The sequence below is a fragment of the Monopterus albus genome, unplaced genomic scaffold (genome assembly GCF_001952655.1).
Source record: "Monopterus albus unplaced genomic scaffold, M_albus_1.0 scaffold181.1, whole genome shotgun sequence".
NCBI classification, from domain to species: domain Eukaryota; kingdom Metazoa; phylum Chordata; class Actinopteri; order Synbranchiformes; family Synbranchidae; genus Monopterus; species Monopterus albus.
In genome coordinates, this window is record NW_018128061.1 from 92,363 (window position 1) to 114,568 (window position 22,206).

The following is a 22,206-nucleotide window of genomic DNA, read 5'->3' on the forward strand; positions in this document are numbered from 1 at the left end:
AATTATCTATGTAGAGATACTGCTTGCAAACCAATGATGGTAAGATGATGTCATGGGGTAGGACTGGATAAGTCTGACTTCTTCCTACTCCATTCAAGCATGTACTAGGTATAAGCACATTGATATTGGATTAGCATTTGTTGGATATGTGTAAAATTATGTGTGTTGACATATCAACTGTCTTTACATGCTTGAAAGAATAAATCAAATTAAAATCTATTTCACTTGGAAACTTTGTATTGAAGTGCAAAAGCTCCTCTGAGATTATAATGGGATTTTTATTGCCGTCAAGTCAAATGAGGTGAACAGAAAGCTGCTGTTTGATCAGAGACAGGAGGCTCAGTGTGTTTGACAGAACACCTTTGTGTATATATATATAGAGAATGTAAGATGCAGCTCCACTGCGCTGGGTGGAATCCATATTGTCTGGTACTCACTAAAAACAGAACCTTTTTATGTGAGTTTGTCAGTGTCAGCATTCATGTGCCACACTGCCCATGAGACACACAAGCGCTTATAATTTACAGGCGCACTTGTTTATTTTGATTTTGTTCTGGCCTTGTATGATTATAGGTTTCTGAGTCAATATTTAGATTTAGCAGGAAAAGCAAAACCCAGGCTGTTTATTGTTCCCTTGCTACTGTGTGTGGCGTGTGTGTGTGTATGGACGTGTGTGCTCTTATGTGTAAGGACAAGACAAGCTGACACGTCTTGATTTGAAGGCTATTAAAATAAGTTTAAGTTAAGTGGAACATGTTATGGAGTTGATTGTGTGTAGCTGTATGGTAGCCGTTGATGATTTCCAACATAGGAACTTTCTGTTTTTCCCAAAGGAGCTACTTGCATCAAGCTGCATCACTGTTTATTATTTTTTTTGTTTGAATGTCAAATTAAAGCTAACAGACTGAAACACTGGTGATAATAATAATAATTATTAACGGGTAGCATACCAGAAGATTTTAGACAAGTCATTGTCTCATGGCTGCTTACACTGACAGTTCATTTATAGCAGATATATGTCAGACATTTGCCTCTTTCCTGTTTAATTTGCTTGAGGCAACACAGTTTTGTTCCTTCTAACAATGACGGGTCAGTACCAGCTGTTTTCTGCTGTCTGACTGATGCCAGCTTGTGTCCAGACAACCTTTGCTTATTTTCCACTCTGATGAGAAGTGTTAAAGCAGTGCATCAGTGGTGTGTCCTCTCCTCCTCGTGCAGCCGATCTCTGGCTCGCTGGTGCTTGATTGACAAGAAGATCACAAAGAGAGCAGATTTTCATATTTATGTTCATCCAGAAATTGATCAAACAAGCATGTAGAATGTTTTAATGGGTTGCCATGAAATTTGGTTCAGACGTTCATGTTCCCTGCAGGCAGAACTATAATAAATATTACTATAATGCATATTCCAATAAACAAACTGTTGCTATATTTAACTGCGTACTGGTACCAGTTTTATATAACTGCTAGTGTGACTGTAAACGTTTGACCTTTTATGTATTTATTTAAATTCCATTATGAGAGAACAGGAGGACAGCAATCATTTAATAGTGATTGGCAGAATCCAACAAATACCCCATAATATATAGGGCCGTGGTAAAGTGTATACAGTAGTTCATATGCAAAAGGTATAAACTATATCTTTAAACCTATTTAGTTACTGACTTTACAAATAAGGCTGTCTGTCAGGTTGGGAACCACAGATGAGGGCAGGATGGTTGGAAACCTCCTGTCTTCTTGCAGAATAAAGTGATTTCTTGTCACTGAGTGTGATCCTAGTTTGTGACTGCACCATAAAAAGGCACAACTTCAACCATCACACTATACTGTACGTACATATATCAGACTGACCAGCTCTTCTCTTGTATAACTAACCAGCATGGCTTTCCTCAGCATGGTGACAGCAAACCCAGAGCTCTTATGTTTAAATCAAACAAACTCTGTATCCCAGACCACCCTGACTGAGACTAACTAGAAAAAAAAATCCAAATATTGCCTCAACCTAAATTTGGAATGGACCCTCAGTTGTATCTCAGCCCAGTGCTGAGATATGTCATTTAATATTTTCAAGGTCAAAATGGCAAATTCAGAATTATATCTGAATGATTTAAAAGAGATTAATTTAAATGTCCTCTTATGTCTCTGGTTTCCCAGTTAAAGCGTTTTATCACTTTGGAGAAAACTCTGGAAGCAAAACTGATACTGGATGGGAGAAACCATGACTTCAGTTTGGAAGAGAAATATGGGAAATGTTTTGTCTAAACTTATGTTACTAGGCAACATTAATGCTTGCAGTGCACAGTAATCTTTTTCAAGACTGCCATTGCACTGAATGTTGATCTGTTAATAATTATGAAACCTGCATTATGTATATAATCAGTTCTTTGTGGAAAATATCTCTGCAAAACAGCTGGCAATGAATTGGCACAAAATAAATCTATTATTTATCACAATATATCCTATGGGACAATTCCTTTTGTTTCATTTGTGGAGGTTCAGATACAGTAGTAGCCATTGGCTTTTGTGATATTTGTTTTATAAAAGTGGAGAAAAAAGTCCACTCAGACGATCATGATTTATTTCAAGGTGTCAGCGATGGGGACCGTTGGACCAGACCACCGCTGGTGCTGCGCTGGTGTGTTTGGATTATCAGCATGCATGTGGTTACTGTCAATGCAGACAGCCCTATCAGAGCTCTGAAACTCTTCCTAAGCCTAGAGTCTTCATGTAGTAGAATGTATGTGTATTAAAGTTAGAAACAACACCCGATAATGTGGATGGAAGGAATCTAACCAGCAGACTTAGAGGCCTCTGTAGAGGAGGGTTTCTATTGTTTCTTATAACCCAGATTTGACTGAAGATGTCATTAATTTACTACAGTAGCCATTATCATTTGTCTTCCTTTGTGTCTACTTCTCTGTCTGGAGTTTAATGTTCCAGTGTTTTTAACAGCCCCACCTGACGTTCTGCAAACTCATTATGTGAAATAGCATCTATGAGAAGAGGAATCTTTTTGTAATGTTATCCAGCTTTACTCCCTGCCACGGTGTTAATCTTTTCCATGAAGCTACAGCCAAAGGAATCTGAAAGCCTTGCTGATGGGAAGCCAGTACAACAAAACAATTTATCAGTTCGACTTCACATCACCATGTTCAGAGTTTTTGGCTTTGAGTACAGCCACAATGACACGTGTTTGAACTGTTCTCTTTTGTGAGTTCAAAGTCAAATCGTTGTCCTGCTGTGATGCGTGGCTCACTCCAGAGAACACATGGTGCCATCCTAAAATATCTGTGGTGTGATAAAGGAGAGAGAAAATGAGGCTGTTAAGAGCACAGGCAACATGGATGTTAAACTATAGCCGTGTCAGCAACCCCGATGGTTTAGCAGCTATCATTTTTGGTTTTAAAACCTTAGCTAACATTTGCTAATCAGCAGTGAAGCTGGTGGGAAATTTGTTAATTTTGCAGGTATTTGGTCAGAAACCAAAGTAAATAAAAATGTACTAAATAAGTTGTGCAAAATGATTAAGATTCGTCGTTTGAGAACCCAGAATGTTTTGTGTCAGAATCTTTTTCTGCATAAGTGAAAATGCCGACTTGCTGCTGATGCTACAGCAGATGAAAAATCAAGAGATCACCAGAGTCATTTGGATTTATTTTCTGAGGACCATGGATATCTGTACCAAGTTTCATGGGAGTCCAATCAGTAGTCGTTGGCCTACAGACCAACATTATCACTTTGATCCAGTTAATTTGATCCATCTCGTTTAATCAACTACTGTCACGCCACGTGGTTCATACTTGTTCTGCATATTCATGCCAAAAAGTTGTTCTCCTTTTTACTAAAGGCTTGAATTTCTCTCTTTTGTTTGACAAGAAAAATATCGACGTGTCTAAGACAGGTGTCAAAGTTTTTTATGAGCCACAGAAAAATGAAAAATGCAGGCAGAAAAACAGACTCCCCCCCGCCCGCCTCTCCCTCTCTGTGAGCTTGGAAACACTTGAATACAAAGTTCAGTGAATGGTTCTGCCAGTGGAGCTTGTGTATAATGACTTCTGACAGCGGTGGAGACAAACTGAAGAGCATGTCTGTCTCTGCATGACTATTTACAAATCTACTCCCGGGAACCGCGTTCCAAATCTGGAAACACTATTATATCCAAGTTGCCATGAACAACTGCATGTACAGGATGCATATCCAGAGGTACTCTTTTAAAATCAGTGACTCACATATCCCAGAACAATCTGAGAAGTTGGTTGTAAAAGTAAGGAATGTTAGTGATATATTAAAGTAGTTTAAGGGGTACAGTTTGGGGGAGAGCAGCTGCTTTCTCCATCATACAGAGCCACTGGCTCTGCTGAATCTGGCCGTTGTTCTTATCTGGCTGACATCCAGCACTGATGGGATTTTGGTTCTGTTATGCATTAGACTCCTTCTGAAAAATGAAATGCAAGTGTGGCCAGAATGTGTTCCTAGTTTGAGTCACTAGTGTTGAAAAGAAAGCTTTGTACAGGCTTTGTGCACCAGGGCACGGGGCTCTGCAAAGGGCAAAAGTCAGAGGCAGCCAAACTTTGCACAAAGATAAAATACATGAAGAACTGCGGTGCCTTTACTGGGTGTCTGCTAAGTTTTGGCTCTGGCCTTAGTAGTTTGGCTCACTATTTCAGCTTTCTCTAACCTCCACTTCAATGTCGCAGTCAGCCTGCTGCTCTGGGATGTCAGCTGGATGGCGTGGAGGGGGGCATTTGGCTCAGAAACTCTTCTGCAAATGTCTTGACTCAAATCTCTAATTGCAATTTGGGGTTTGCAAGTCCCCCGAGAGCTGCCAAATCCTTGTGGTCATAGTGTGGTGATGTGACAGAGTTATCCAAGTGGGTGAGTGGGTTTCTTTTCTATGCTTTGTTCTGTTGCCCTCAAGGCCCCAGCAGATCCTCTGTGTGTAGATTCCTAATGGCCTCATGCTTAATGTTTGTTTACATGGTGTGTGACTACAGTTGTTATCCCTCTTCACATTCTTTACCTTGTTATGTAATTATTAGGAAATACCCTTTACCAGAAGATAATGATTTCACACCACTGCTTACTTGCAGAAGATTTGCAGTAAAAATGACTAAATGTGTTATTTTAGTTTCCCATGAGAAGTCCTCTGGCACTTTCTCAGCTCCATGTTGAAATCAGAGTTATTAGAGCTTTAGCTGTTTATTGGTGTGCAGATGTGTCCATGCAGTGTTCATGGACATGCTGTATCACAGTTATGCATTCAAGGCTTATTATGTTTCATGGTGGAAAGTGTAAGACAAGAGCTCTGCATATGTTAGAGTAGCTGTCACTCCTCCCTGCGGGGATGCAGAGAGACTGTTGGATACAGGATGAAATCACAACACAGCAGCTGAACAAAGTGTCATTTTAAATCCAAACTTCATATGTAAGAGATTCATGGTTATACTACAGAGAACATAACTCATAATCTTTGCTATTAATAAAAAATGAATTGGGATAAACAAAAAAATGAAAGACAACAAAAAATGACAAATTGTCTCAATAAAATAAAACATTACAACATAGTATGCAGGTTTTCTTCAGACCAAAAAGGTGTGATAAGGATACTGCACCCCCCATTTTACTAAATGATTTCTTGATGCCAAAATGTAAGATCACTTTTTACACTGTCCCTTAACTGTGCTTTGAAATCTACCAACTCTCTGAGAATGTTTAGGTTAGTATGTTAATAAACTAGTCATTTTCATTTTCACAATAAGTAATGAAAAGTAGAAAGCTCCCGTTTCGCCTCAGTTTATGAACAGTGACGTGCGTCATTGCGCGCGAGTGACGAGAGGTTCACAAGCATTCATCGGGCCAATCGGACGTGGGTGTTGCTGTAACCTAATCAGCCCATCACCAGAGTCTTCATCACGACGCAGGTTGGAAGTGAAAGCGGGAGGAATGACTTCGGAACACAGATCTGTTTGCACCTTTGGAAGAGTGTGTGGGATCAATCTGCATCTTTTTACGGCAATTCTCGAAACTTTTTCTTGCCTGTGTGGGCGCTGACCGACAGACACAAGCTCCCGCGAAGCCTCCAGAAGCGGACTACGACTGGCGAGAACTGGAAACTTTATTTAGCAACGTTTAAGATCTGGTTGGCTTCTTTTAGCCAAATCCACGATGAGGTGCCGCTTACTTTGTGTCGTCTCGCTGACTTCAAGTCACCAACTTCGACATGATGTGAAACCATCAAAAAGGAAACCAGTTTTGAGCAGCGTGGTGGAATCACAGATGCTCATATGACGTCTAACCTATTTAAATTTCATCTTTTGTGGAAATGGCAAGCCGTGCCACATCGATGGAGTGGGCAGTGGTGTTAATAAGCAGTGTGCTCATCCTAATCATCGGTCTCTGTGTCGGATCTCCTAACCACAGCCGACGGCTGGTCTGCTGGAAAGCAATCCTCAAGTGCCATGGAGAGCCGGAGTGCCATTACGCCTATGATCAGTACCTCCATGCCTGCGCGTCTGTCATTAGTGGGGAACGCATGAAGTGCCCCAGTCACTGTATATCCTCTCTTATTCAGCTGAATCGAACCCAGAGCGGCCCGGCTCTGGAGGACTGCGACTGCGCCTTGGACCCGGTCTGCAGGAACACCAAGCAAGCTATCGAGCCGTGTCTGCCACGGACCAGCACCATGGGCTGCACGGAAGCCCGACGTCAGTGTGAGTTGGATCCGTCTTGCAACTCTGCTATGAGGGATTATTTATTTCACTGCCGAAAACTTTTCGGGGGGGAAAGGTGCTCGGATGGGTGCCGCAGAGTGATCGCCAACATGCGCTCCATACCGAAAGCGCAACAGCTAGACACTTGTGTGTGTGATGGCATTGAGAGGACCATATGCGAGTACATTAAGGTCACCATGAAAACTTTCTGCTCGGACTCCGGTGACAGGTTCGCGGGAAGCGGCTTTTCAGACGCTGAAGATGATTCTGAGTATGATTATACGGAGCAGGAAGATTATCAATATGTGGAAAGCTCAAGTGACTCCACGCCTAGTCAAACTGTGCTAAATGTCCTGACCACCATTTTGGTTTTAACCAAATGTATTTGAAAGGCTGGTGCCATTAAGGACATAAACTCAGACTTGCTCCTGGTCAATCAACCCTCAGCCATTTTAACAGAGCGGACTATTCATTTCAGCCAAAACCTCGTCCTACAGATCTGCACAGTCATTTAATACTCAGGACATTTTCTGTGGATTGTCAAACATGCAAAGTTTGTGGCTCAGATCAAGTCGTCTATAGCAAATGTACACATATTTGAGTTACACATTCAAAAATGGCAGCCAGGTTGAAAGTTACATATAAAGTATATTGTATAGAAATTTGCCAAAGCTTATGTTGTGATGAGATTTGCACTGTAGATGAATAGGTGAGTTCTATTCTTTCACTGCATTATGTTTTATAGAAGTACCTAAAAGTCTTTATTCACCTTATGTGTCCATTTCAGCAGAACAACTGTTTTATACCAGCTCTAGCAGACTTCCTCCACACCCTCTTCATTGAACACCAAAGTTGATATAAGCCACTAAAACGTGGCTGAATGCAACTGAAAAAAGCTCTTGAGAGCGACACACTTGACCTTGCAAACATGGATGTTTGCATAATTCCAGAAAGCTGTTCAAACAGATGGGAGAAAGGTAAACAACCTCCTCTTGGGGATTTGCAGCACAAATGGAGTGAAGAAGTGTTAAGTCGTTTTGTTGATCTTCACCCCATGTGTTTGTCAGACACACTGAGCAAAAGATGTTCAGGCCAGTGGAGATATCAAGTGGCCATTATGAAAACACTCCTCAGAGTGTACATGCACACTAAATAAATAAGATGTTAAAATGATTCTTCTTTTGGACATCTGTCTTATCTGTTTTATATTTTTAAAGATTCAGGTTTTGCATGCGATTGAAGGAGTGCACAGCTATGTCGGCCCTTTAAGAGTAATCTCGGTTTTGATTTGTTTACGTACTTAATATTTACTGTATTAAATATATCATAGTGTTTAATGGTTAAAACAAAAGTGACCAGTTAAAATCCAGTCTCCTTTGGTGCCACTATGGGATTTTAGTTTCACAATGTGCTGGGGTAGTGATCACTCGTGGGATCTGTCTATAGGACTAAATCTTTTATAGACCAATTCAAAGTCCAGATTTATCCACTTTACATTTTATAAATCCACTGATTAAAGGCTCCATCAGCACAGAAGAACTGTGTATAATCATCACAGTTAAACCAAGAAGCAGTACAAAGTGGTGGTGACAAAGTGGTTGCTCTGAAAAATAAACTGTTGTACATTAGAGATGTGTTTATTGGATTTAGGATTTCACTATCCAATATGAAAATTTTAAACAGTGACATGTTTGGGACTCATGTTATGAGTCAGTCAGCTCTCCAGTGTCTAGAAACCACCGATGGCAGCCATGATGCTTTTCAAGGAGAGGAGACGAGCCCTCCAGCCCACTGATTGGACAAGAAGTCGAAAGGCACCTCTGTTACGGAGATGAAAAATCCACAGTGGTCCAGCAGCACGATGCGGGGCGCTTCATTCACTCTATTCCTCTGTCACCCTTTTCAGGGAGTTGGGGGGCATGAGGAGACGCTCTCTCAGAGCATCGGTCCAGAGTCCTGCTGTCAGTTGGTTCTCTTATAATCCGATGTGTAGTTGTCTTCCTTAACTTCTTTCTGAAGTTGTCAGGATAACTTTGTTTAGAAATTTCAGGAATAGATGGGTTTTTTCTGGGAATTTTGGCTGGCTGAAGAGGAGTGGAGCCTGGCTCTGCCTTGCGTTTAGGATCGTCTTTTTCCTTCAGGTATTCCAGTATTGCCTCCTCAATTCCTCTGTCCACAGAATCATCACTGTCGGAGTCACTGCTCTCATGGTTGACCATAGAGGAAACATCTGCCTGCTGATTTTCAGTGGGATCTTTAGTTTTAGACTTGACTCCCATGTAAGAGCCCACTGCAACCTTGCAGACTTGGGAATGACCATCCTGTCCTGATAGCACATTTCTCTCGATCTCATCGCCCATCTCAAGTGAGGACTGGGTGCTCCTTAGGCTCTCTATGATCATCTGGACCTTATCTGAGATAGGTGTGCCTCTGGTGGACAAGTCGGTGTCAGAGTCATTGAAGCACTGAAGGCTATAGCCTCCAGCTGGGCTACATGTTTGTACATGTATACAAGCGGAAGTGTTAGATCTATAGTTATGTCTACAGATTGTCTATCATAGTGGTCAACAGTGACAGGGACGCACACTCAGAACTTACTATATCAAGGCAAACAGCTACTGTAAACATCTGTAGGTATCTGGTTGAATAGGCGTGTTCATCGCCATCTAGTGGAGCAGTTCAGTGTGACCACTCTGGCTTTGCATGGTATCTTTTAAAAGAAACTGTGCTGCATGGTTCAGGGGTGACAGAGCTAGTCATTATTTCTAGGTGATTCATGGAGGTTTTGGAGAATTGAGGTGAACAGTGTGACCAGTGCCTGCAGCATCTTCACAGTAAAAATGGACTGTATTTTATATAGCGCTTTCTCACAGTGTGTTGCACTGGCCAAAGCGCTTTACAGAAGATCATACACCATTCACCCATTCACACACCGATGACAACAGGCTGTACTGGCGCTAGTCAAGCCACCGGGACCAATTCGGGGTTCAGTGTCTTGCTCAGGGACACTTAGGCATGCAGGGAGACCGGGAGTCAAACCACCAACTTGCTGGTCAGGAGACAACTGCCCTACCTCATGAGCCACAGCCACCCCGTAAAAGCCTCCTCTGGTCAGTCTTGCAGCCCTGTTTTGGTTCTGTTTACCAAAAACCACACATAATTGCTAAGTCAGTACCTGTATGTCAAGTGCATAAAAGTGACTTCTCAGTTACAACAAAGCTGAACTGGATCACAACAAAACTGGAAATGTAACAAAACTGAAAGGTGAATGCACTGTCACACTGAGGGGACGAATGGACGACATTACAGCTTAAACAACAAACTAATTATGACAAATATACTCAGACCACAAAGCCAAAGCCAAACCTATGAATCACACCTAAAAAAGATGAATTATGATATTGGTTTATATTTAGTATGGTTTATATAAAATGTGACAAAGGACAAGGGCCTTGAGGACGTACATGTCCTTAGATGAACTACAGAAGCCATGGATGACTTCAGAACTGCACTAAATCTAAGTCTGTCTCTGCTGCTGACCTACAGAGATGTGAAGATTGGATGGCTGAGTCTGAGTCAGAGTAGCGGTGTAGTGGCTATATTGTTTATGAATTCCAGACCTTAGCTAACATTTAATAATCAGCTAAAAGGGGATATTTAATCAGCCAATCAGGTTTTCCCTACCTGCCTGGCTGGGTAGGATTTGTCCTCCGGTTCCTTCCTGTAGTGCAGCCAAAAAACAGCGGTGCAAAGTTTTCAAGGAGCAAGAGAGGAGGAGGGGGAATTGCAAAACATAGCTGACCAGGGCCATAAATTCAATTCCACGGTGCTGTGACAGCTGTGTGTAGTAATCTGCCGTGGCAGCACTCTAAAACCTCAATACCTTTGGTGACCCAGGGCAGAGGGGAGGGGCTAACTCCGATTGTGTCCTAGCGTTTAGGCGTTCAACAGGGCTCCTTTGACATCCTTACAAGGACTTTCATTTAAAAAATATCCCTCACCTCTTCTTCACTGAATGCAAGGTCTATATGTGTTTGAGATGAGACAGCAATGGTTCACACTTTAATGCAAACCCTGAGTTTCCATCTGAGCTGCAAATTTCAAAGTGAAGAATTCTACACTAAGAAGTTACATTTTTACAAAGTAGAACAAACTGAATTCTCTGTGTGAGATGTCTGACAAGCTCTGAACAGTGTTCATTTTTTAATGTCTGTATGGGGGAAATGCTAAATAAAATATGTAGGGTTTGATTATTGTCTTGATTTATTTGGGGTTGTAGATTTTCCATTGGAACATCTCTAACATGTACTCTCAACATGTCGGCAGTGGAAATGTGGTCCTCCCACATTCTGGACTATACTAGAAAACTAACCTGTTGTGTACCACTGGCATAATTTTCAAGCTTCAAAGGTTCACGTGTTAATCCATTTATATGACGTGTAAACATGAGTGAAAACAGAACTAGGCAGTCTGTTGTTAAAGAGGGGTTCATTATTTTGTCCTCACTGTTCTGTTGAGGACTGAAGAAAGAACAAAGCACATTAGACTCAGATAATGGCTTGAGGCTGGGTTGCCATCTGCAGTGAATGGGGTCTCCCTGGAGCTCAATAAGGTCCCAGAGTTTTACTCTATTGTGCTGACATCCCAAAGGCCAGGGGCCACCGCCCCCAGTGGTTACCTCTCAAGTATTCATTCATCACCTTGTCAGTCCTGTCTATTTAAGTAATGACATGAGATAATATTCCAAAAAAGTTTACTGAAAAAGCAATAAATAATGTGAGATCAGAGGGACCAGAAAGCTGCTCCATCTATATATATATAAGACTCTCATATTTAGGTTATTGTGTGGTTTGTGCCCAATCAGTAGTTATTTGTTGGAATCTCTAAAGGGTTTCAGCAACATCCTTTGATTTGGCCAGTGTTGACATTTAGAATTATGGTATACAGGATTAAGAAGAAGAATCCTAAAGCATTCACTTTAGAAAACATCTTTGTGTTTTTAAAATAGGCAGAAAGAAAATGCTGAATCGAAGCACATCTCCCATTTACAGGTCTGTGCACATTTTCTAAATTCTGTGCAAGGCTGTAGCAGCACTCCGACTGCTGTGGGGCCGTCTCCAGCACAAGGAGCTCCAGTTACGTCTGCAGTGTTGGCGCTAAATGTCAGATTTTAAATCCAAAAGCAAACAAGAGAATCCAAGGCTGCTAAGCAAAGCAAATACAGTCACCCCATTTATCCAGTGTGAGAGCTAATTGATGGGAATTGCATTGGGTATAGTGCTGCTTCAAAGCAGACTTGACCTGCTGTTCAAGCATGTGCAAGACAACAGGTCTGACATGTACACACAGTATTGCACAGCCTTCCCATGTTAAATGGGATTGCCAGACAGAGAAGCGTGAATCGTCACTCCAGAGAACACGTTGGATTCCCTGAGCTCCTGAGAGCGACCCATTCTTTCACAAATGTTTGTAGAAGCGGTCTGGATGACTAGGTGCTTGATTATATACACCTGTAACCATGGAAGTGGTTGGAACACCTGAATTCAATGATTTGGATGGGTGAGTGAGTACTTTTGGCAATATAATGTAATTTTGCAGCAGTAACTTGAACCACACGTTAACCCTCCCTTTATTGAAAGAACATACAAACACTATTGAGATTTTATGCAGGTTTTCTCCTCATCTGATTATCATTAGCACTAATGGACAGCCTTGTATAATGACAATGCTTTTGCTTGTTTTGTTTGTTTGCTTGCTTTTGTTTCTATGTTAGTTCCAAAAGTATTGAATCATCACTGACTTTTCCTTCCCAAACTTTACAAATATCAAAAATTACCAAAACATTTTTGGGTAAACAAACATGTATGAAAGATTTCAGGAATTGCAAACTGAGGAAATATAATGTGTTCCTTTGTTTATGTCCAGCACCTTAAATCTCTGACCTCTGTCTACCAGCTGTCCTCTCTGTCAGCTCTCTCTCTCTGTCCAGGCAGCTTCCTCTCATCTGGTTCTCATTTGTGAGCTGGAACATGCCCATCTTTTTAAAGATGACTTATTAGCTCGTTAATATCTTGTTCAGCCAACACTGTTTTAACTTGAAAGACGCCCAGTGTTAATTGTAGTCAATACGTCAACGTTCTTCTGGAGCTTATTATAATCAAATTCTAATCGGATTAATAATCAAACAGAACCTGCTGTTTATTTTTCTGTCCAGGGCCACATGCACTTTAAAGGACAGCACTGATTTCTCTAGGCCTTTGCAGGGCATCTCCATGGGACATGCCACCAGCTGAGGATGGGGTCATCACGCTGGGCAGAGAGACAGAACTGCTTTGGTTTTCCTCACCCAGCACATCCTTTGAAACACAGCTGCACCTGGTCATAAAGAATGGAGACTTGATTTCATTTGCAAGCAGAATAATACATTCCCTTGCACTGCTCCATTACAAATCTGTCAGACATCATTTTGTCAGATATATGTGATAAAGAGCAACTACTACCCAGTCGTTCTTATTAGGAGCTCATAAACTGGCTTCAGCCCCCTCGTGACTTTACTCAGGGATAAACGGTATAGATAATAGATGGATGGACACCAGCAGACAGTCAGGCAGACTGCATGAAGAACCATCGGTGCCAGCCTGCCCTCCATGGAGGACCTGTACACCTCATGGGTCAAAAGGAGGGCGGAGAGGATCACTGCAAACCCCTCACACCCTGGACACAAACTGTTTGAACTCCTCCCCTCTGGACAACGTACAGCTGTACATTAGCTACAGTAGCTCTTTAAACTTGTATGACCACAGCACCACATCTGTAATAACAGTGCACAGTAAAGACACATTATGAATTGAACCTTGATACTGGTTTTGTGGCTGTTAATGTTTGTTACACTCTCCAGTGTTAGTCCTTTAAGTTTCATAGACACTAATTCCAACTCCACTGTTTAATAAAATTCCACATATTTAGATCACAAAAATTAAAAACCTACCTGGACTAAAACAAAGTTTTCTGAACTGCATTATCTATTTACCAATCCCAAGATGGCTCTGATCTCAGTGTTCATGATTTTGATATAGGGTGTGTGTGTGTGTGTGTGTGTACAGCAAAGCCTATATGTCAAAGAGACAGAAAGACAGCTGATGTTTATTAAATGGTCATCCAGCTGCTTAGCAATATTCTTCACTGCTGGTGTCTCCTCTGCACGCAGCTCCGAGGAGGCCCTCTGTGTTGCAGGCGCGTGTCCTGGTGCGTTTCCCTCCACTACAGTTGGACCAGGCAGACCAACATGACCAGTTACCTTCCTGGTTAACATCAGGTCTTTGGCCTGAAAAACATTGTCCAAATTAACACATCAGTGTCCTTGTTGGTATGCTGGGATACTCTATTTTGATTTACAGTACCTTTCACCCATGTTCATACTTACTTGGGCTTTTAGCTTTATCACCCTTGTAATTCTGGCAAGCCATGCCTTCAAACAGGTGAGGGCACAGACACACACATCTTCCGTCCAGCAGAGCGAGAGTCCCTCCATTATGACAAGGCTTACACTTGCACACATTATACTCTGCTGTGTAGTCTGTTGTGGCCTGTTTCAGGTTTGATATCCTGGCATTAGCATCCGGCATATCCAGTGGAACTAACATATGGATGGGCTCTGGCTGCAAGAAACAACAAAGTATGGATCATTTTGGTGCTTGCCAGGAACTGATAACAGAAAAATTCCATCTCTCATTTGCCTTGTGTGCGTTCAGGCAGAGCAGTGCTTTGAGTTAAATGCTATCGTCATGGTAACAGGAGCATCACCAAAGTCATTAGGCTTCATCCTCTGGATACCATGTATGTCTGTACAAAATTTCATAGAATTCCGTCTAATAGCTGGTGACTGTCGTTCCTACCTCACTGTTAATCAGCGCAGGGGCGTCAGCGATGCTCCGTGCCCAGTTCTGATATGTAGCGATATCCATCACTCCGTCCCTATCTAATTTAGCCCTCATAGTAGCAGCACTTTCTAGAGTACCTCCTTTGACTGATGTCATCACCTTGTCCACCAGTGCTTTTCCCTCTGTTTCACCTATGTAGTGACAGCAGACCAGCTTTTAATGACTTTGCATAACTGATACATTAATGCAAACCTTACCGTTACTATAACAAGCACAGCATCTGTGCACAGTTTCCCTGTGACAAAACAGAGGTTTAGATTTTTACACACCTATCATAGCACAGTCTTCCAAGTTTACAGTCTTTTTCATCCAGAAGTGCTTCCCAAGACGACTGCTCCTTGTTGAGCCATAAGGCAAAGTGACACACTTTAGCAGTTGCCAGAATAAAACACTGGCACTAAACCTAACCCACACTGCTGAAGCCTCATATTGGCCCTGTCTAAACTTCAAAACGCATTTTTGCTTGAAACATGGATGAATTACATCCCCAGTGTCTTAAGGTTGGTACAAAGAAATCACTTCACTGTAAATGCAAACAGGATGAATGATTAAGAATATCTCTTTATATGAGCACTGTCCTTTAGATTTTAGATAGACTTACAATTTAAAACTGCACTTTAAATGTTGACTTAGACTTTTCTAAAGAGTGGGTGGGTGGGGGGATGGGGGAGCAGACCTTCTTGTTTTGATGTTACGTTATTACATCCGTCACGATTATAATTTGGGTTTTTATCAACCCCAAAATCTGCTGTGATTCCTAATTTGACACATTGTTGAATCTTTCGCTCTGTCAGACCTGCAAGAATCACAAAGTACAGGGAATGAGAATTTCTAATTTAGTCAACACAAGACAGAAGTCTCAGCTTTAGAAAATCAAAACAATCCATGCTGAGGGCCACATACGTTTTTCCTTGATGGTATCCTGGTTGAGAACATAGATCAACTCATATTCACCACCAGACTTCCCATTTCTGGTATAGTGGGTTCCGTAGTCCTCCAGGAAGGCAAAATAAATACCCTTCTCATACTGCAAGGGCAAAGATTTGACATGTTCCAGGAATTCGTCTGCCACTTTGAGCTCACGAGAGCGCATCCGGTAGGTGCTCAGCTGCACTCTGCCCTTCACCCTCATAAAGCTCTTGTTCTGAGTCTGCAGGACAGAAGGTTTAGTCAGCACAGATGCAGAGTATTTATGCTCTCTACACATTCCTTACACCATCATTTTCTCTTTTGTGTAGTTTTGTTAATGTTGCTGTGTGCGCTATCAACTACTTGTAATGTGAATTACATTCACCTCAGCCCTGGAGTACTGCGACATCTCTGTAATAATCTTTGACTTTGCATATTTAAGATCCAAACCCACTTTTAGAGAAGAATTTGACATAGACTTCTCACTTAGGCTGAATTTGAAAGAAAACCCAACATCAACTGTAAGAGACATCTCTTGCAGCATTTCCCTCAGAAGGCTGTGTGAGTCCTCATAGATTTCTCTAGAAACAGTTTCATCCACCAGAGTCTGGAATGACAGGGAGCCAAAGGGTTAAAGGAAGATTTTTGTTTTTTAGAATATTCACTGACATTACACAAAAACACCCAGTAAACGCATCCTTGGAGTAAACTAGGAGAAACAGTTCTAACCTGATAGTTTAGTACACCAACATTCCAGGGGACCCTGTCGTGACGCCCAGTGTTGGGATTTGTCACTCGATCACACCTTCCATTGAAGTAATCATTGTTGAAGGGGTTCATTCGAGGATCTGCACCCAGGATGGTGACTCTGGTGCATGGACACAGTGGCCATGTTCAGACTACAGTATATACAATATGATTCCTACCTAAGATACGTTTGAAGAGTTCCTGAGTGCACCTCTGGGGAAATCTGTTCATTTGATTCTATTTGCATGACTGATACCTTTCATACAGGCTATATGAAGTATAAGCAAGGAGAAGCAGAGAGGAGGGTGAAACAGCCTGGCTAATAAAAAAGAAATAAAATATTATTTTAAAAATGCTTATTTAGCTTTAGAGGGCCTATTAGATGTATTTACCTTAGGATAGTATCAGGTTAGGTGTTTGTGCTAAACTAAAGACTGGCTAAGCTAATCAAAGGTGGCCGGCTCTAGCTTCATTTATAGCTTACAACCATGAAAGTGGTTTGATGTTCTCTAACTCGATAACTAAGCATATTTCCCAAATATCTAATACTTTTTGTTTTTTATATATTATTCAAATACTAATTAAATTAAAAGTATCTCTTTTGAAGCTGCTTTCCTGACAACAATGACATTTTCATCATTTGTAAGGTCACCATGAGAGGGCCAGTGCGCTGTCCTGATGGAAGTCCTCTCCACTACCTCTATTTGCCTTCATATTACTGTATGGTGACTCTGATTCCAACTGAATTAGCCTTTTAATAACACATTCTTGTATACCCATATCCTGCTGTTCTGCCTTGCTCATTGGTATCAATGGCAGCGAAGCCACAGGGTTTGCGGACAGGGTCACAGTCCTCATCTGACCCATCTTCACAGTCATAATCCCCATTGCACATTAATCTCTTCTTGATGCAAGAACCTGTGCAGAGGTATGAGTTAAATTTATGGGGCTTAAATAATATAAAGAGGTATTGTAGTTGACAAGCTGAAGTACCTGACTCGCACTGGAAGTCGAAGTCTGAGCAGTCTGGGGGCGGTGGTGCGTCACATTTAGCATTTGTTAAACAAAACTCCCTGTCCCCAAGTGATCCATGGCACGCCTCGCCTCCAAACTGGCCAAACACTACAACACTTCGAGAGCGTCTCTGAGGATCAAAAATGATATATTTTGATAAGCATCTGTGTAGAGTACACTGCTGTACAAAGGCAGAGAGCAGTACACAAACAGTTACATTTAGGAAAACAGGGTTTGAAACAGTGTGAGAACTTGTAAGAATTGAATCTTGTACATTTTAGACTGACTGTTAATCATTGTTACAGACCCCACATAAAAACCTAAAACCATATTTACACGTTTGGCCTTTCTTGTCCATGTGAACAAACTCTATAAGTATGTGGTTCAAAGTTAATCACATCAGATAACAACATACTCAGAGGCTGCATGGGTGGCAGTTACTAATATAGGCTGGTGTTACTTTTTGAAATTTTAATTAGATTTGGCTAGTTTAATAAACTCAACTACCAAGCTGTTAGAGCATCAGAACTGACTTTTCATTTGGAAACAGAACCAATTATGAACCAAGCTTTAAGCTAATAAAGCTCCTAAAGCTAATTTGCTGTAGCTAAGCACCAGCGCTTATTGGCTGTCAGTGGTGTTTGGTTTTCTAAAACTGTATTTTTCCCCTTAGATTTACAAATTTTGTCTGACATAATATGTTTTGGTAAAACAGCCAGATTCTGGTCTTAACGCAGTTTTGGCCAAATACGTAGCTTCAGCTTTATACAGCCATGTTTGTAACATATTAGCTGATGGGTACTGTAGTTAGTCCAGGCTTAGATTTGAGGTTTGTAGCCAATGGAGTTTAATAGACTCACTCTGGTGTTTGTGCAAGGATCACAAGAACTCCACTCTGACCAGCGATTCCATGCACAATTGACCGCTGGTGGATCGGGCAGTTCCACTCCCCTAAAATGCCCAATTAGATACAATGAAGTGACTGAAAACAACATCATTACTATCGTTTAAATTAAAAAGAAAACATACATACATTCCCTCTCCAAGAAGTGCCAGAGTTAGACACAGACCACAGAAGCCCAGCTGGAAAACAACCTCAGCCCTCATGATGAACCTTTGACAAGACAAAATGTGTTGCATGTCTGTCCCTTTTTTAGTCTTTTAACCTACCACCCTGTCAATGATTATCCAACTGCAGAAGGACTGTTGCTGCTGTCTTAACAGTCAATAGCTTAGATTTCATGTGCAGGGATATTGATTCAGTGCTCGGAAACTCCTAAACCAGAGTGTTTGTTTAAAGTAAAACATCTTACTCATCCACTGAGTGCATGTTGTTCTTCACAGTGTCAGTGAAGTCTGCTTAGAAGCATGAGTAAAAGTGATCATTCATTTCTTCTTATCTCAGCAAACTCTTATATTAGGACATTACTCTGTAAACAGTTGTTTTAGTTATGCTGTGTGGTCCAAATGCCTAATACACACTGCACTGCAACAGACTTGAGCATGTCTCCATAACACATGGCAGAAATATTTTTGGAATGCCTGTGCTTTGAGTTTGATGTGATCACAGGTATTGGAGATTGCTCACTATATACTGTATTTCCCAAGCACAACCACAGAAATATGACAGAAAACTACATAAACTACAAAAACAAAGTCACTGAAACCACATAAGAGTCAAATTTGAAACCCTGTTGATGTCATGGTACAGAGAAATATTTTTAAAAAGCCGTTGTTTGGATCTTTTGTTTTCTTATTCAGCAAATCTGATCAATTTTGTAATATAGTTTGGGAGGTAGGCAGGCTGCTGCGTGAAATGTGAGGAGACACTTGGCACATGGAAGCTGACAACTACTAATCATACTGAACTGGACATTCAGTCATGGCGAATAGACAATGTTTCACGTTTTCCTTCACTGACATCCTTACACTGTCATACCACCTTTAGGCTTTCTTATAGCACATATCCACTATTTATACCACAGGATAAAGGCTATTTATTGTGTTTTTATTTTAAAAATGTTTCTACTGTTGGAGACACTTGGTTCATTTCTGTGTGTCCAGGGTTATGCAACCATTCAGGCAGGTTTACAGCAGAACAAATATTTATAGAGGCACTTCTTGACTGTTGTAATATATTGACAATATACTTCTATGGTACACTGAGGTCATCATCTGAGATTGGGCAACTTCATGGCAAAATTCAGCCAAGTGTGCACTTTCTGCATCTGGCCACATTACAGATGTCTGGAAACTAGAGCGTGTCCTGAAGTGCAACTCTGTGTCCACAAGATGGCAACATGGCAGCAACTACTGATGGAATTCAATATTGTGTTTCCTTGTCTATGAAGAAACACAACAGTTCAAACTAATTAACAATTCATACACTTGCATCTAGGTAAAGTATATTAAACACGTTTGCTAATATATCAACATAAGTGCTGCACACTGTACAGGAAGTTTAAACTATTGCACCTACAACCTATGTCATATGTCATGTGACCTGGGAGGCTGCTGAGTCTGCATGAGTTTGTTCTTCAGAAGGACAGAGTTCAACACGTATAAGTCACCAAAAAGAGAAAAGGGAACACTGCTCACTTAGCTGTAAAGTAGACAGGTCTTATTAGGATTATGATTCATCCAGAATTAAACTTTATAAAAACTTCCAGAATATTCAGCTGACAAGTGTTTTCTGCTGACGGCCCTGTCCTGATTTTTCCCTGTACTTGCGAGCAGAGCTGGGGTAGTTTACAGGCTGTGTAGTCATGGCCCACTGGAGAGGGACAAATATGTGCTGAAGTCACCACTTTTACAAGGACTGGCAGCTTCCTCCCAACTTTCTCAGGAAACCAGAGTGTAGGTAAGGTGCTTGGCCAGTATTTCTCCTGACTAGAAAGACTTCCTGTTTTTCAAAGGGGGGGAGACTGGTGTGGAAACACTTGTGGAACAGTGTGTTGCTCCGTTTTACTGTCATATACACATCATATCCCACAGAATCTTGTCATCATGATGACTTTGCTTCTTCCGCGTATGCTACTGCGTTGTTGTATTTTTAGAGTGAAATGGTCAAGAGCTGTGAGGGTAGCTGAGAGTTAAAAGAACAGAGAGGACACAGGCTAGGACTACCTCAATTATGGACTGGAAATAAATGGCTATCTTAGGCTCTGGCTGTGATGGCAGCCAGTTCCAGGATTCACGCCCCAAATGCTTGATGTTTGGATTGTGGCCTTCAGGATCACATTTCAGCATTCCATCATAAAAAATAAATCCCATGTGTTACGGTTTGTGTTGACTTGTGCCATCTGTAGTCTGTTTCTTCTGAAAGCTATCTGATATTTTTCTTCTTCCTACCAGAATCCCTGCTGCTCACATGAGCCTACATGAGTAAACAGCATCCAATATATCCTCTTGTAGGAAAGGGTGTGTTTGAATTGGGTATGTCACTGATCTAAAGAGACAATGAATCACACTGAGAACAACAGGGAACCAACACTTTAACCCCAACATCATCAGACAATGAAACTGGACCAGAGAGACATCACTGAAAAGAAGAAATCAATTTCTAAACTGTACTGCAAACTGCTGCAAAACATATGTTGCTGTCCCTTAATGTATTGTGTACAGGGGAACCACAGACTCTCATCTAGTCAATTATCTGGTTTCTTTGGGTCTCTTCTTCTAAAAACCTGCTTCTATCAGCAGAACACAGGATACAAAGTCAGGAAGGATGTCCTTCCTCTGACTTTTACTCCCTCATTTTAAACATCTCAGCTTACAACATCGAATATACTGTACATCACTTGAACATCAGACCACACAGCTATATTTGTACTGTTGCCAAAAATCATGCTCACAATTTCTGGGATGTCAGAATTATATACGGGAGGGCGACAAACTAAAGGAAAGACCTGAATAAATGTGTCTTCCAACAACAGCAAGAGGAGTCATGAGTGGTTTGAGGAGTATGAAAACGATGAGGCTCATATGCCGTGGTCTTCTCAGTCACCACATCTCAACCCAGCTGAACACTTAGTGGAGATGTTACAGCTACGTGTTAAACAGCGCTCTGAGTTCAGAGACTCGGAGAGTCAATGCCAAGGTGCACTGAAGCTGTTCCATCGGCATCTGTCTGTGAGTATACTCTGTTCTTCCTGAAAAGCATCGAAATTAAATAAAGCTCTTTTGTCGTGCATACTGTACCTGCAGCTGATTTCTTAGTTATTCTACAAAGATTATTTGAAATGACCTGAACAAAATGATTGGCCCCCTGTGGAAATGGTAATGAATAAGTGGATTTTATAACCATCAGACTTATAACCAGCCATTCAGAATATTTAAGTGAAGTCCTCATTGAGCTGTTTGATATTATTGTGTGCACCATGTTGAACACAGAAAACAGAGAGGAAAGACGAGAGCTGTCTGAACACTAAGGAGGAAAATATTATGGTCAAGGTAAAGGCTACACAGCCACCTCCAAGCAGCTGATGTTCCTGTGTCCACAGCTGCAAATATTATTAAGTAGTTTAAGGCCCATGGGACTGCAGCCAACCTCCCTGGCCGAGGTCTCAAGAGGAAAATACAGAAGTGAAACCCAACAGCTCACAGGAAAAAGCCACAATGACATCAGTGCTCATGTTTGCACAGATCACAACATGATGTTTAGTTTGAGCTGTTACAGATGGCTCTTTTCCTAAAGGTTTATATGCATTTCTTTTCTGTTTTGTCTTTGAATTGTGACTCTCCCTGCTTACACTAGCAATCCAGCTCTCCTCTTAGCTATCCAAAACAAACAGGCATTAATGCTTTTGCAAACACCAAACAAAACACTTCCTGTGTGACTTGAGGATTTTCTTCCTGGGAATATCACAAGTGGCACTCGGCGCTTAG

At 41.3% G+C, this 22,206-nt stretch overlaps 2 protein-coding genes across 2 annotated transcripts; one reads left to right on the top strand and one right to left on the bottom strand.

The window, feature by feature from the left end:
* Positions 1-5,634: 5,634 nt before the first annotated feature.
* gas1b (growth arrest-specific 1b) lies at positions 5,635-7,856 on the top strand. The gene has a single exon (XM_020616903.1). It carries the CDS (start codon positions 6,322-6,324, stop codon positions 7,096-7,098), a length of 777 nt encoding a protein of 258 aa, XP_020472559.1. The 5' UTR covers positions 5,635-6,321; the 3' UTR covers positions 7,099-7,856.
* A 6,019-nt stretch (positions 7,857-13,875) lies between these two features.
* On the bottom strand, positions 13,876-18,426 carry c9 (complement component 9). The gene is made up of 11 exons (XM_020616915.1): positions 18,353-18,426; positions 18,180-18,270; positions 17,299-17,449; positions 17,082-17,223; positions 16,288-16,426; positions 15,944-16,165; positions 15,553-15,793; positions 15,326-15,445; positions 14,605-14,780; positions 14,133-14,367; positions 13,876-14,033 (listed from the first exon to the last, which is right to left on the bottom strand). The coding sequence occupies exons 1-11, from the start codon at positions 18,424-18,426 to the stop codon at positions 13,876-13,878; spliced, it is 1,749 nt and encodes a 582-aa protein (XP_020472571.1).
* Positions 18,427-22,206: the final 3,780 nt, after the last annotated feature.